Source organism: Leguminivora glycinivorella, chromosome 1 (genome assembly GCF_023078275.1).
Source record: "Leguminivora glycinivorella isolate SPB_JAAS2020 chromosome 1, LegGlyc_1.1, whole genome shotgun sequence".
Taxonomy (NCBI): domain Eukaryota; kingdom Metazoa; phylum Arthropoda; class Insecta; order Lepidoptera; family Tortricidae; genus Leguminivora; species Leguminivora glycinivorella.
In genome coordinates, this window is record NC_062971.1 from 8,333,502 (window position 1) to 8,346,538 (window position 13,037).

Sequence of the window (13,037 nt, forward strand, 5' to 3'; positions counted from 1 at the left end):
TTACATGTAGGCTCATATGCAAAAGTAAATATTAAATTCAAAGGCATCTACTACTAACGCAACTTCAATACATTGTAACTATACCCACGGCCCTTGTCCTTATTTCCTCGTGACAATGAGCAGCATCTCACCGTGCAAGTAGACAACCTAGGCATATGCGTAATGAGTGCTAAGAACGGATCTCTCTGTAACTGACCGTAGATAATGTATATGTGATAATTTTGTTGCCAGTAAAGATTTCCTGACTCAATAGAGTAAAGTTCCCTTTCGTTGGTGACACATTTCTATTGCTTCCGAAGTCGTAAATATAATGAACATCTAAAATACAAATACTCAGGGTATGTTAAAAATAGCTACAAATGATTATGAATATTCATTTATTATCGGAACCCTGAAAGTTAAATACAAATTAGTCCAAAATACTAACATTGCAACTTCATAAATATGTTTGTTACTTTATAAAGTTAAACTGTACGCAACATGTGTCAAGGTTGCTTTTTCTAAAACTCAATTGATCAAAGTATGAGCTTGCGAAACTATCTATCCAATAAGGCCAACGAGTTTTATTAAATTCGCTCATTGAGGCTTGAGGCTGTGTAACCATATACTTTGTCAAACGTCGACTGCTCGTAACGTAAGGGCCGGTTTTGCACACTGAGACAAGGCGCGGCGAGGAGAGGTCGTTTTAAAAACATTGTAAAAATAAAATAGACAATGAAATGGATTACAGTATGGTAGTCATCCAGATTAAACGATAACAGAAGATCCAACAGGGAAAGTTCTTGGCTCTCCACGTGTGGTTTTCTCGTAGACGCTGAAAACCATTGTGTCAAGTCGTATGCTAGGTCAACGTTGTCACTACCACAGATCTCCCCACATATCCGGTTTTCGCATGCCATTATAACCACAGAATATATAATAGTACAAGTACAGAAGGCCCACTGCTTTGATGTTCACGACATGCCGCCTTTTTAAATGCCTACAATATACTAAGTTTGAGCAGTGTTATTATAACAATCGCATTCGCTAGTGCGTGCTGCTCTAGTTCTAAAAATGCACCACTAATAAGAAATGTAAGTGTTATTTTTTCAACTTATTTATTAGATGTACAATTAGATAATATATACCTATTTAAGATATTATTCGACAAATATGCGATTCTTTAGTAAGTTGGCTATAGAACGTTGAGTGATAGTCGGATGCAACTTTATGTAAAATATCGGTTTTAGTAACTAAAGTGTGGACACATAAAAAAATCTGGTTGTACACGGAATGGTAAATCTTTTATTCAAATAATTTATGAATATCAAACTACATATTAAAAATAGAAACACACTTTAACTAGAGGTGACCTGAGAATTTTAGCAGTGTATTGGCTTCGTGCGAAGTGCATGGAGGGGGTAAGCAAAGCGATCGCAGTGCTTGCGGTGGTCAAAATCGACACTGATTGTGGTTGTCATCTATCAAAACTCATAAAATATAATACAATGTGTAATGTTTGATATGGGGCATCAATGTTGTTTCGTTGTTAATTGTAAAAATAATGGCATAAATAGTCGTTGCACGTTCTATACGTTTCTTAGAGCACACTGGAAATTGGATCAAAGAACTAAATGGATAGCTACGGTGAAAAGAAAACGTAAGTGACATGTCAAAACAAACCATTATAATAAATTATATTTAAGCTTTGTTTACCTAATATTGTTCAATACACTGTTAGTATTTTTCCTACCGTAAAAGATTATGCTTAAAGATTCAGGCCTAGCCTGGGAATAGGCCCGTGTCGGATATTTCTGCGGCCGCGGACATGACTTGGTACGTTTAGATTTGTTTTATATGGCATTAACGGGTCGGAGGTTTAGCGAATACCATATCACTAGCTCGAAGAACTTGTACCATTACTCATATGTTCTTCAAGATTCTTTATATGCCCTGCCAGCACCAATTTATTGACTCTTTCTGTAGTCTGGGGTTGGAAGTTTATACCGTGAGTAATGCTTTGGAAACTGATTTTTGGTATTATATCCATGTCTTTATAATCTATCTACCTAAATTACACTTGAAATAGTAGCTCTTGTTATTCGATTTATTTAAAATTAACGAAAAATTTTTTGTCATTTTCCACTTCAAGTTCACATGGTAGTAGTGGTAGTGGGCGTAATTGTCGTGCACGTAGCCAATATCTCACCAAAATTTTAGTGCACAGTGGCTTCCGGCAGTCTTTCCAACGTTTTCCTGTCAAAAATAGTTTAATATTTAATTAGGTAAGGTCAGTGTGGGGAAGACCGTCTACCCGGAAAGACCGTCTATTGACTATAACTTTTGTGTTTATATATCTACGCCTCTCACACCTCCGGAGGTATACCAGTTTTTCATCCTCCAGCCATTGGTCTTCAATACATATCCCTAGGACGAACACTAGTTAACAATAATCTTGATTCGTGTTTCGAACTCGAACATCGAGCTTAACATGGTTCCGCAAAAAATTAAAATAAAATAGAAGCAGTCGGAATATTTGTATATCATGTATGTAACGGAGTCATTTAATAACCGTTCTTTCTGACTAGTACTATTAATCTACTGAAAACGCGCTCAATTTCTAGTTTTATGTTCTGAAATATGTAACTTAGAAATTGTGCCTACTCAGAAAGTCCGGCATAAAAGAGAAAGGCAAGACCGGCATATGATAAACAAGGAGTTGCCAACCTTTTTTAGGCTTTATTGGAAATAAGTCGAGCGTAAACAATATCAATATATAGGTAAGGTACGTTTATGGCTTATGATAGTTGTACCGTTTTTGATTTTAACTTCCAAATACAGTTTTGATAATGATTCGTATGGTGTTACTAAAATCATTCGAAAGTATTAAATAAAAATAAAATATATGTGACATGGTTGTGAAGAATGATAAGAGGTGAACAGAAGTAAGCCTACACTGCATTATTCATCATCATATTGAAGTTGGTAGAATTATCGTAAGTTCTACCCGTTTTTTATTATTTTTGTTTAAGTATGTGTAGATTGTGCAACATGCGGCGACACATATTTCAAAAGAGAGTAGGGTTTCAAGTTGGTCATTATTTTTATGATCAGCATTACCCAACAGGGATCGTATGGGTACCCTTTAAAACGGTTGTGACCGACTATTTTACGACTACCCGACCATTGCTGACATTGCTGACTGTCACTATGACACAAAAGTCGTCATGGGTGTCGTCAAATATGTTTTCAGGGGTGCTGATTTCAAAATTAATGACCAATCTAGAATTTGACATTGCTGGCTGTCACTTTGACACAAAATTCGCAATGGGTGTCATCAATAGGTTTTCGGAGGTGCTGATTTAAAAATTAAAAACTACTTTGGAACCTGACATTGCTGACTGTCACTTTGACACAAAAGTGGTCATGGGTGTGGTCAAATAGGTTCTCGGGGGTGCTGATTCCAAAATTAATAACCAGTCTGGAATCTGACATTGCTGACTGTCACTTGACACAAAAGTCGTCATGGGTGCCGTCAAATAGGTTTTTGGGGTGCTGATTTCAAATTTAATGTCCAATTGGAAATCTGACATTGATGACTGTCACTTTGACATAAAAGTTGTCATGGGTGTCATCAATAGATTTTCGGGGGTGCTGATTTCAAAATTAAACACCACTTTGGAATCTGACATTGCTGACTGTCACTTCGACAAAAAAGTGGTCATGGGTGTGGTCAAACAGGTTCTCGGGGGTGCTGATTCCAATAACCAATACAGCCAAAAAACTGTTTGATGACACCCATGACCACTTGTAAGTCAAAGTGACATTCAGCAATGTCAGATTTCCATTTTATCATTAATTTTGAAATCAGCACCCCTGAAAACCTATTTCACGACGCCCATGACGACTCTTGTGTCAAAGTGACAGTCAGCAATGTCAGATTCCAGATTGGTCATTAATTTTGGAATCAGCACCCCCAAGAACCTACTTAACCACACCCATGACCACTTTTGTGTCAAAGTGACAGTCAGCAATGTCAGATTCCAAAGCGGTGTTTAATTTTTAAATCAGCACCCCCGAAAACTTATTTGACGACACAGCAGGCGAATTTAATATCAAATTGACTGTCAGCAATGTCATAATTTCAAATTAGTCATTAATTTTGGAATCAGCACCCCCGAAAACCTATCTGACGACACCTATTACGATAAGAGTTCAATCGCCCGTTTTAGATTCACGACCCGTATATGAAATATTAAAGGCCATGCCTGGATCAGAGATAGGTATTAATCGATTAACTTTTTATCAGACTAATTGATCGTCTTATTTTAATCGTTAATCGTTAGTCGATTACTTTTTGTCTAACTCTTGTAGTGACTATAGCAAAACCAAGCATTGCTAAGAAATGTTACCAAACAAATTCATGTATCCTAATATCGTATCTATTACCTTTTCTTAATAACAAAGTTTCAAAAACAGATAAGTAGTCGACTGTAATATCGTGACTAAATTGGATTCGCAGATGTTCATTGGAAAAACAGTATTATGCAATATCCGGACCTGAAAAGAAAAGGTTATGAACCCCATCTACGGGGCATATGCCGGTCTTGCCTTATAAATAGAAAAATGCTTATATGTTCAAAATTTCAACGTTATTTTATTAATTATCTAGCACATTCTGCCTTGTTATTACGTAAAATAACAATGATCATGATTTTGGAACCTAGTCTCATATGAAATTACGCGACAACAAGCACTAGACGGTCTTTCCGTGCTCATCGCGGGAGGACGGTCAACCCACCGAGCCTTAAAAAATGTGATTTTTATCACTTAAAAGTACCTTATTTCACCAAAATGTTGTAAAAGCTTTGTAAAATATAATATTTGCTATCCCGTAGGACCATGCGCATTACGCCAGACTACATTAATTATAGAGTTTTATCCACTCAAACTTTATTTCAAATAAACTATGCTTGCCCGGTCTTGTATACCTTATTTCATCTTCATTTCACAATGAAAGATTTTTCTAAATGTAATCGGATCAAATAGAAAGTTTGGTAGGCCTGACTTCTAATGTTATCAGCATACATAGGAATCTGTGAGGCACATTATCTTGACAGGTAGGGACTTTGTATATTGATAAACACAATTATTGATGCTCGTTATATACATGACTACTTTAATGACAGTACATGGGAGAGACATGAAGAAAAACCCTACCAATTAAATTTTTAAAAATAGTTTTGAAAAAACTGGCCAAAAGCGTGTCGGGCCACGCTCAGTGTAGGGTTCCGTAGTTTCCCATATTTTTCTACTTCTGTGATATTTTTTATTTTTTAAAGTTATGGTTGAAAAGTTAGAAGGGGGGGGGGGGGGGGGGGCATTTTTTACTTTTGGAGCGATTATATATTTCCGAAAATATCAACAATATCAAAAAATGATTTTCGTAAACCCCTATTCCAACATCCAACAATATATCACACGTTAGGGTTGAAATGTGAAAAAAAACACTCCCCGTGTGTGTGGGGAGGGGGGGAACGCACTAGTGCGCAGTGGTTCATTTCATGTCAGGTTAAAACTTCAGATGCTACCTGTACTGAAAAACGTTGTACGATAGACGTGCGACAAAGAAATTCGTAACTCGTGTCGATTTAAATCACTCCCTGCGGTCTTGTTTTAATTTATCGCCACTCGTTTCTTCCTTTTTTCCACACTTGTCAGCGGATTCCTATGGGTGTGTAATGATTGGTATAACATTTTTTGGTATAATAACATTTGATATAACAACATTTCGTATATATTTAAAGGATATAATTACTCATATAATTATCATTTGGTATAACCACAAAATATCTACTTTTATTTTGTATAATCATTATTTCGTATAACACTTATTTCTAATAACCGTTATATGGTATAACTATCTATTGATATACGATTAGTATAATATAACTAGCAAACAGTATAAAACATTTCATGAATTAATTTTATTCTTTTTTGAAGGGATTACAGTTCTAACCTAACCTACTTTTCTGATAGCAGTACATATGTTTAAGGGTCACAGTTCTAACCTAACCTATTTTTCTGGTAGCAGCGCGTTGTGTGTAGGGGTCACAGTTCTAACCTAATCTACTTTTCTGGTAACTGATGGATCTAATTTACTGTACAATTGTTTTTTATTCTAACTGTGAGTTAGAAAGAATTTGTGTTATACAATTTATTTATTATCAGAAATAAGCATTATACTCAAAGTATGTTATAATAAATGATATTCGAAAAAATGATCATTATATTAAATAAGAACTACACAATTTGTTAGTATATTATTTGTTGTTATATGATTCAATAATTATATCAAATGATCGTTATAACGACTAAAAATATATCAAAAAAAGTTATATCGATCGATACGCACCCGATTCCTATGTCTAGTTATCAGCTATTAGGATTTCTATTTTTTATTGGAACTTGGTTCTCAGATTCATAATTCCATAGTTGGCGATATCTATAAGTCTAATAGTAAAGTAGGTAAACTGTAATAACTGGAAACAATGACCTAATCTATTTTATGATATTGAGCAGTCATTGTATTAAGTTCTTTATAATAAATAAAATATTTTATAAGAAATAATTAAAAAAAAATTGAACTTCTTATTAAACAGTAAATAATTAAAAACAACTGTTTAAGCATGTTACTACGTCAATAGTATTTCCTTTCATATTTTGGACATCTACATAAACCTGAGTAAATATTTTTCTTCACATTAATTTCATCGATCACGTCACGGATGATTTGGTTTGGAGAAAAGCTAGTGAAGCCAGTCAAAGCAATTCTTGTATATCCATACTAATATTATAAATGGGAAAGTCTGTTTGTTTGTCCGTCTTTGACGGCAAAACGGAACGACGAATTGACGTGATTTTTTAAGTTTTTTTTTTTTAGTATGAATAGGTAGACGTTTGACCACGATCACACCTGATGGTAAGTGGAGATAGTTGAAGGCATCAGAGTGACATAAATAAAGTAAAGTAAAATGTATTTATTGTATGAAAACAGGTTATACAGATGGTCGTATTACATAGTAGGTATCTCCATTTTCTACCAGTGTAAGGTATACAATAGTTAGGTACACATCTTATCATGCAGGACAAAATACAAACTTAAATTAATTATGAATACTTGTGAAATATTCGTTAAGACTATAGAAACACATATCTGTTAGCCAAGCATACATTTTCTTCTTGAAAGCCTCCAGTGGTAACTTCTTTAAATCATAAGGAAGATGATTAAAACCTTTGACACCCATTGCCGTGACACTATTTTTGTACGTTGCTGATTTATGTTTTGGACAAATTTTATCCAATCCATACTTGGCTTGCAGCCTAAGCCATAGGCAACATTTCGGATTTTTCTAACCCCCCCACTTCTCAAAATGATGGGTGGAAGTTTGTATGGAGCATTCCGCAATTTTAGAAATTTAACGCGAGCGAAGCCGCGGGCAAAAGCTAGTTTAATTATATATATATGTATCAGTGGCGGAGCGTCGATACAACTCGATTCCCAACGGGTTCCCTAAAATTCTCTAGTATCTGTTAGAAGTACATACAAAACAGATGCCAAAAACCCCTCCGGCTTTACCAACGAAAATTTTCACGCCCCGCCACTGATATGTATATATATATATATATATATATATATATATATATATATATATATATATATATATATATATATATATATCCGAGATCGCCGGTATATATATACCGGCGATCTCGGAAACAGCTCTAAAGATTTCGCTGATACTTCTTATGTGGGGGTTTTCGGGGGTGAAAAATCGATCTAGGTTAGTCTGTCCCGGGAAACGTGAATTTTCTAGTTTTCTAACTCCCAGAGAAGCTCGGTCGCCCAGGTACTATACACATATACATAATATTGGTTGTAATATTTGTAATGACAGATGTACCGCGCTACGATATCACCGTATATTGGCCACTAGCTTTTGCCCGCAGCTTGCTCGCGTCAAGTTCAAAAATTGCGGAATGCTTCATACATAGGTACTTCCACCCCCATTTTAGGGAAGTGAGGGGGTTAGAAAGAGACCCAAAGTAGCCTATGTCGTTCTCCATTCCTTCAACTAATTATCTCCACTTAACGTCAATTCGTCGCTCCGCTTTGCCGTGAAAGACGGACAAACAAACAGATACACACACTTTCCCATTTATAATATTAGCATATGGATAATAATGGTTGTAATGAAATGACAGATGTACCGCGGCGGAGACCACTTCGAGGGCCCGCACTGGTCGCAGGTCGAGAACGCGCTGTACTGGGTGGATATCGCGGGCCAGACCGTGTACCGCCTCGACGGCCAGACCGGGAACACCACCAGCAGATACATTTGTAAGGATTACAGCTTTTACTGGTGCTACTTTACCGCACCAGTGCGTAAATTGGTAATTTACATGCCTATATTGAAACTTCTGTTTCAGCTTACGGGCCGGTGACATTCGTGATCACAGTGCGCGACGACCCCGGGGTGGTGGTGTTGAGCGCGCGTTCCGACGTGTACCTCCTTCACTGGCAGACCGAGGGCGACAGTGCACTGCGCCTGCTCACCACTGTGGACCTCGGCCACCCGGACAACCGGTGCAATGACGCCAAGTGCGACTCCAAAGGGAGACTTTGGCTCGGTATGTCGCCTTCTTTTCATATTGCGTGATATAGGCACTTGCATGGCGACGGTGCTCCTGTACCCACTGAACACTGTGGACCTCGGCCACCCGGACAATCGGTGCAATGACGCCAAGTGCGACTCCAAAGGGAGACTTTGGCTCGGTATGTCGCCTTCTTTTCATATTGCGTGATATATTTAAGTATGTATATCGTCGCCTAGCACCCATAGTACAAGCTTTGCTTAGTTTGGGGCTAAGTTGATCTGTGTAAGGTGTCCCCAATATTTATAATTTTGTGAGTTACGGGATAACATCTAATCTAATTTCCAGGAACAATGGGCAAAGAGACGAGCCAAAGCGTCGACAAGGACCAGGGCACGCTGTACATGGTGGAGCACTCGAACTACCTGCACCCGGAGGTGAAGGTGCGGCCCGTGTCCGTGTCCAACGGGCTGGCGTGGACGGCCGACGACAAGTTCATGTTCTACATCGACTCGCCCACAAGGAAAATCGACGTCTTCGACTACAACCTACAAACTGGCACTATTCGTAAGGACAAATACCTACTTAACAACAGCAAAGAATTTCTGTTGTCGGATACAGTGTGATTACTTGGCAGAATAGATACGCTAATAGGAGCACAACTGTATCAATATTTGTCCCTCCGTGAAATTCATACAATACAATACAAATCCACTTTATTGCACAACCTCAGAAATGTAGGTACATAGGAACACACCCATTACAACAAATTCATTCATATAACTTGATGACAAAAAAAAATACACAAAAATACTAAAGAATATAACTAACTAGGGATTGCAATCCAGTCCGGCGGATCCGGTAATCCGGCCGGATCCGGTACCGGATCCGGTAATGTAACTAAATGTGTTAGTTTAGTGCAAAAAATTAAAGTTTATGGCAAAATTTGATCGTCTCTCAACAGGGGATTGCAATCCGCTCTGATTTCCAATCAAAAAATAATGTACTACGTATGTTCTTTTCATTTCAAGGCAGCTTAGAACTTCTAAGAACTTCTAGAAGTCAAATAATATGCTCACGCAACGCGGCAAACTTTCCGTCTTTAAATCCGTAGTGAAATCTGTGCAATTGTTTGTTTGGATGCAAAATGTGGAGTGGTGGAGAGTGACAAAGGGCCATATGAAAAAAACTTTTCGGCAACATGTCCCTCAGGTCGATCCTTTGCGTTTTCTGGCCAAACACTATCCGAAATCAGGACCTATGGAGTATATGCCAGCAAACACCCATTGGTGAGGAAACCGCGACACAAAAAGGAACATGGATAGCACACTATTTGAAGAGGAGAACGAAATAACGCACCTATTGCTTTCGGCTGGAAACCGCAAAATGCTATAAGATAGGAAGGCTTGGCGCCCTTTGCACCTCTGTGGTGACGTAGGACTACAAAAACAACATTTGTTTTCGGCATAATATGAGAAAAGTATGAGGGAATATTGCTACATTTGCTACAAAAATAATAAAACAACAAATCAAAGCTTAACTAACCTAACCACAAAATTAAAATTTTGAAAAAACCCCCGACCGCGACCTAGTGGACCGATTTTCATGAAACATGGCTAAGAACACTCCCGACTAACACAGCTTTCAAATAAAAAAAACTAAATCGAAATCGGTTCATCCGTTCGGGAGCTACGATGCCACAGACAGACACACACACAGACAAACAGACAGACAGACAGACAGACAGACAGACAGACAGACAGACAGACAGACAGACAGACAGACACGTCAAACTTATAACACCCCTTCGTTTTTACGTCGGGGGTTAAAAATGAAAATTTTTAAAAGGAATAAAAAGTAAGATTGTTGATTCAGCAATACCAAATAATACTAGGGTCAATTACTCTTGCTGACTTCAATTTAGCTAGGTACTGTAGTAGGCCGGATCCGGCCGGATTGGAGGTCAGACCGGATTGCAATCCCTATAACTAACCTTGAGTGTCGCTACAATACTGCCTTACAAATTATTTTATTGATTTTTTTTTAATTTTCATTGTTTCATACCGAAAACTGTAAAATGTCATATTTTTTTCTTAGGCGATATCAGTTCAGTAAGACATTTAAAGTAGGAATTCCATGCCCAATGCCCGTATAGTTAATGTAGTTATCAATCATTTATATAGGGCTTATTTTTGTTGTTACTTACTGACGATGTAATGTGTCTGGTGCAAAACTGAGTCATCAGTCAAGGCAATTCGACGAAGAAATTTGTCGTTAGTAAACTTTCGTAGCGGACTTCATTCTAGGATAACTATAAAAATACGTTATTGATATAAAAATCATATAGCTCGTTTTAAAGAGCATATAAAGTACTATTTAAACACATTGCCTATAGGGATATCCAAAAGAAACGATAAAAATTTTTTGATGGCTAATTTAGCCTTACCCTTTAATCCCTCGGAGCTGGACTTCATAGCCTGACTTTTATTGTGTATTAATTAACTAAATCACAAAGTGAAATGTTAATGCCACTGAATGATTTCAGGCAACAGGAGAACTTTATTCAGCTTCCAAGCGAACAATGTAACGGGCGTCCCGGACGGGATGACGATAGACAAAGACGACAACCTGTGGGTCGCGTGCTACGACGGAGGAAAGGTAAATCGCGTGTTAAGACAATACTAAACTGCACTCTTGTAGGTACTTTGAAGAGAATCAAGATGAAACGAGTAGCAGTAAATAGATGATTTACTGTCACGCAATTACTGTCGTCCTTGACTTGATACATTTTTTTAATAAACTTCTTTTGAGCCGACGGTTCCATTCCATTCCATCCTGATAAACAACTTAAATAATTTGTGGTACACACATTTCCTAAATTATCTAATAGCTACTGAAATTATTAACCCGTTCTTTGGCATATACATATATTATAAGGTATAAATATAAAATACACTATAGGTGTGATTACTGTGTTTACGTTTTAGTATATTATTAATCCTAAAACGATCCTAATGATGGTGATTATTTGATTACACCAATCATACTAAAGGTAATGAATTAATGATCATTAGGGTCATTTAGGAAGGACGTAGTTAAGCGAAAGTATTCCATACATAATAACCTAACCACAAAATTAAAATTTTGATAAAACCCCCGACCGCTACATAGTAGACCGATTTTCATGAAACATGGCTAAGAACACTCCCGATTAACTCAGCTTTCAGACAAAAAAAACTAAATCTAAATCGGTTCATCCGTTCGGGAGCTACGATGCCACAGACAGACACACACACACACAGACAGACACGTGAAACTTATAACACCCCTTCGTTTTTGCGTCGTGTATGTCTGTCTGTCTATCTGTTTGTCTGTCTGTCTGTGTGTGTGTCTGTCTGTGGCATCGTAGCTCTCGAACGGATGAACCGATTTTGATTTAGTTTTTTTTGTCTGAAAGCTGAGTTAGTCGGGAGTGTACTTAGCCATGTTTCATGAAAATCGGTCCACTAGGTCGCGGTCGGGGGTTTTATCAAAATTTTAATTTTGTGGTTAGGTTATTTACAGAAAGTTTAACTTGAACTGACAGATTTTTGTGTGTCCCAGTTCAAGTTCATACTGGGTACCTACCCCATTTCGCCCAGTTTACTAAAGACAAACACAAGGCTAAAACTAAAAGATTAACTTATTTTTCCAGGTAATCAAAATAGATTCTCGAGCCGGCAAACTACTGGAACAGCACAAACTGCCCGCTTCAAAAGTGACCTCAGTGACCTGGGGAGGACATGACCTGTCCATCCTCTACGTCACCACTCGCAAGGGTCACAGCCCCAGCGAGGTGGCGCAAGAGCCTGAAGCTGGCTCACTGTTTGCTATAGAGGGTACCGGGACTACAGGAGCGCCGGGCAAGGAGTTCGTGTTTCCCGAAGCAGCTAAATACTGAATGAACCATCAAAAAGTTATGAATAAAGTTGATTAATACTTTCTTTAATATTGTTTATACCACCCTCTATAGGTTACTGTTAAATAAGATGTTGTAGATGCCAAAGCTTTGTGCGGCGGCATGGCGCAGCATGCATCATTATTGTATTTGTATTATTTTATTGTATATATGACATTCACTCAGTTACACACGTGCCACATGCTGGCACTATTTAATCACTTGTTTTATTCTGTTAATACTCTTAAAAATACCTATTCATACGTATTACGTATTGTGTATCTCTCACTCGGTTTCCAATTCAGGTTCTGGTTTTGTTTGTCCAATGAAACCACATTTCTGTATTAGAGCTTGTCAGAGATGGTGGTTTGAACTTGTCCATAAGTCATTATCATCATTATTATTACTTTAGTCTTTAATTGCCGAGCATAGGCCTCCTTTCATGCACGCCATTTATCCCAGGCTA

General features: G+C 37.6%; 2 protein-coding genes across 2 annotated transcripts in view; one reads left to right on the forward strand and one right to left on the reverse strand.

Moving 5' to 3' along the window:
• The window catches only part of LOC125233661 (SWI/SNF complex subunit SMARCC2), a 39,142-nt gene that overhangs the window by 20,313 nt on the left and 5,792 nt on the right, over positions 1 to 13,037 (reverse strand). The gene's annotated exons all lie outside the window — the stretch shown is intronic.
• On the forward strand, positions 998 to 12,615 carry LOC125228923 (regucalcin-like). The gene is made up of 6 exons (XM_048133644.1): positions 998 to 1,073; positions 8,245 to 8,380; positions 8,470 to 8,670; positions 8,983 to 9,201; positions 11,180 to 11,292; positions 12,329 to 12,615. Exons 2-6 carry the CDS (start codon positions 8,245 to 8,247, stop codon positions 12,572 to 12,574), a joined length of 915 nt encoding a protein of 304 aa, XP_047989601.1. The 5' UTR covers positions 998 to 1,073; the 3' UTR covers positions 12,575 to 12,615.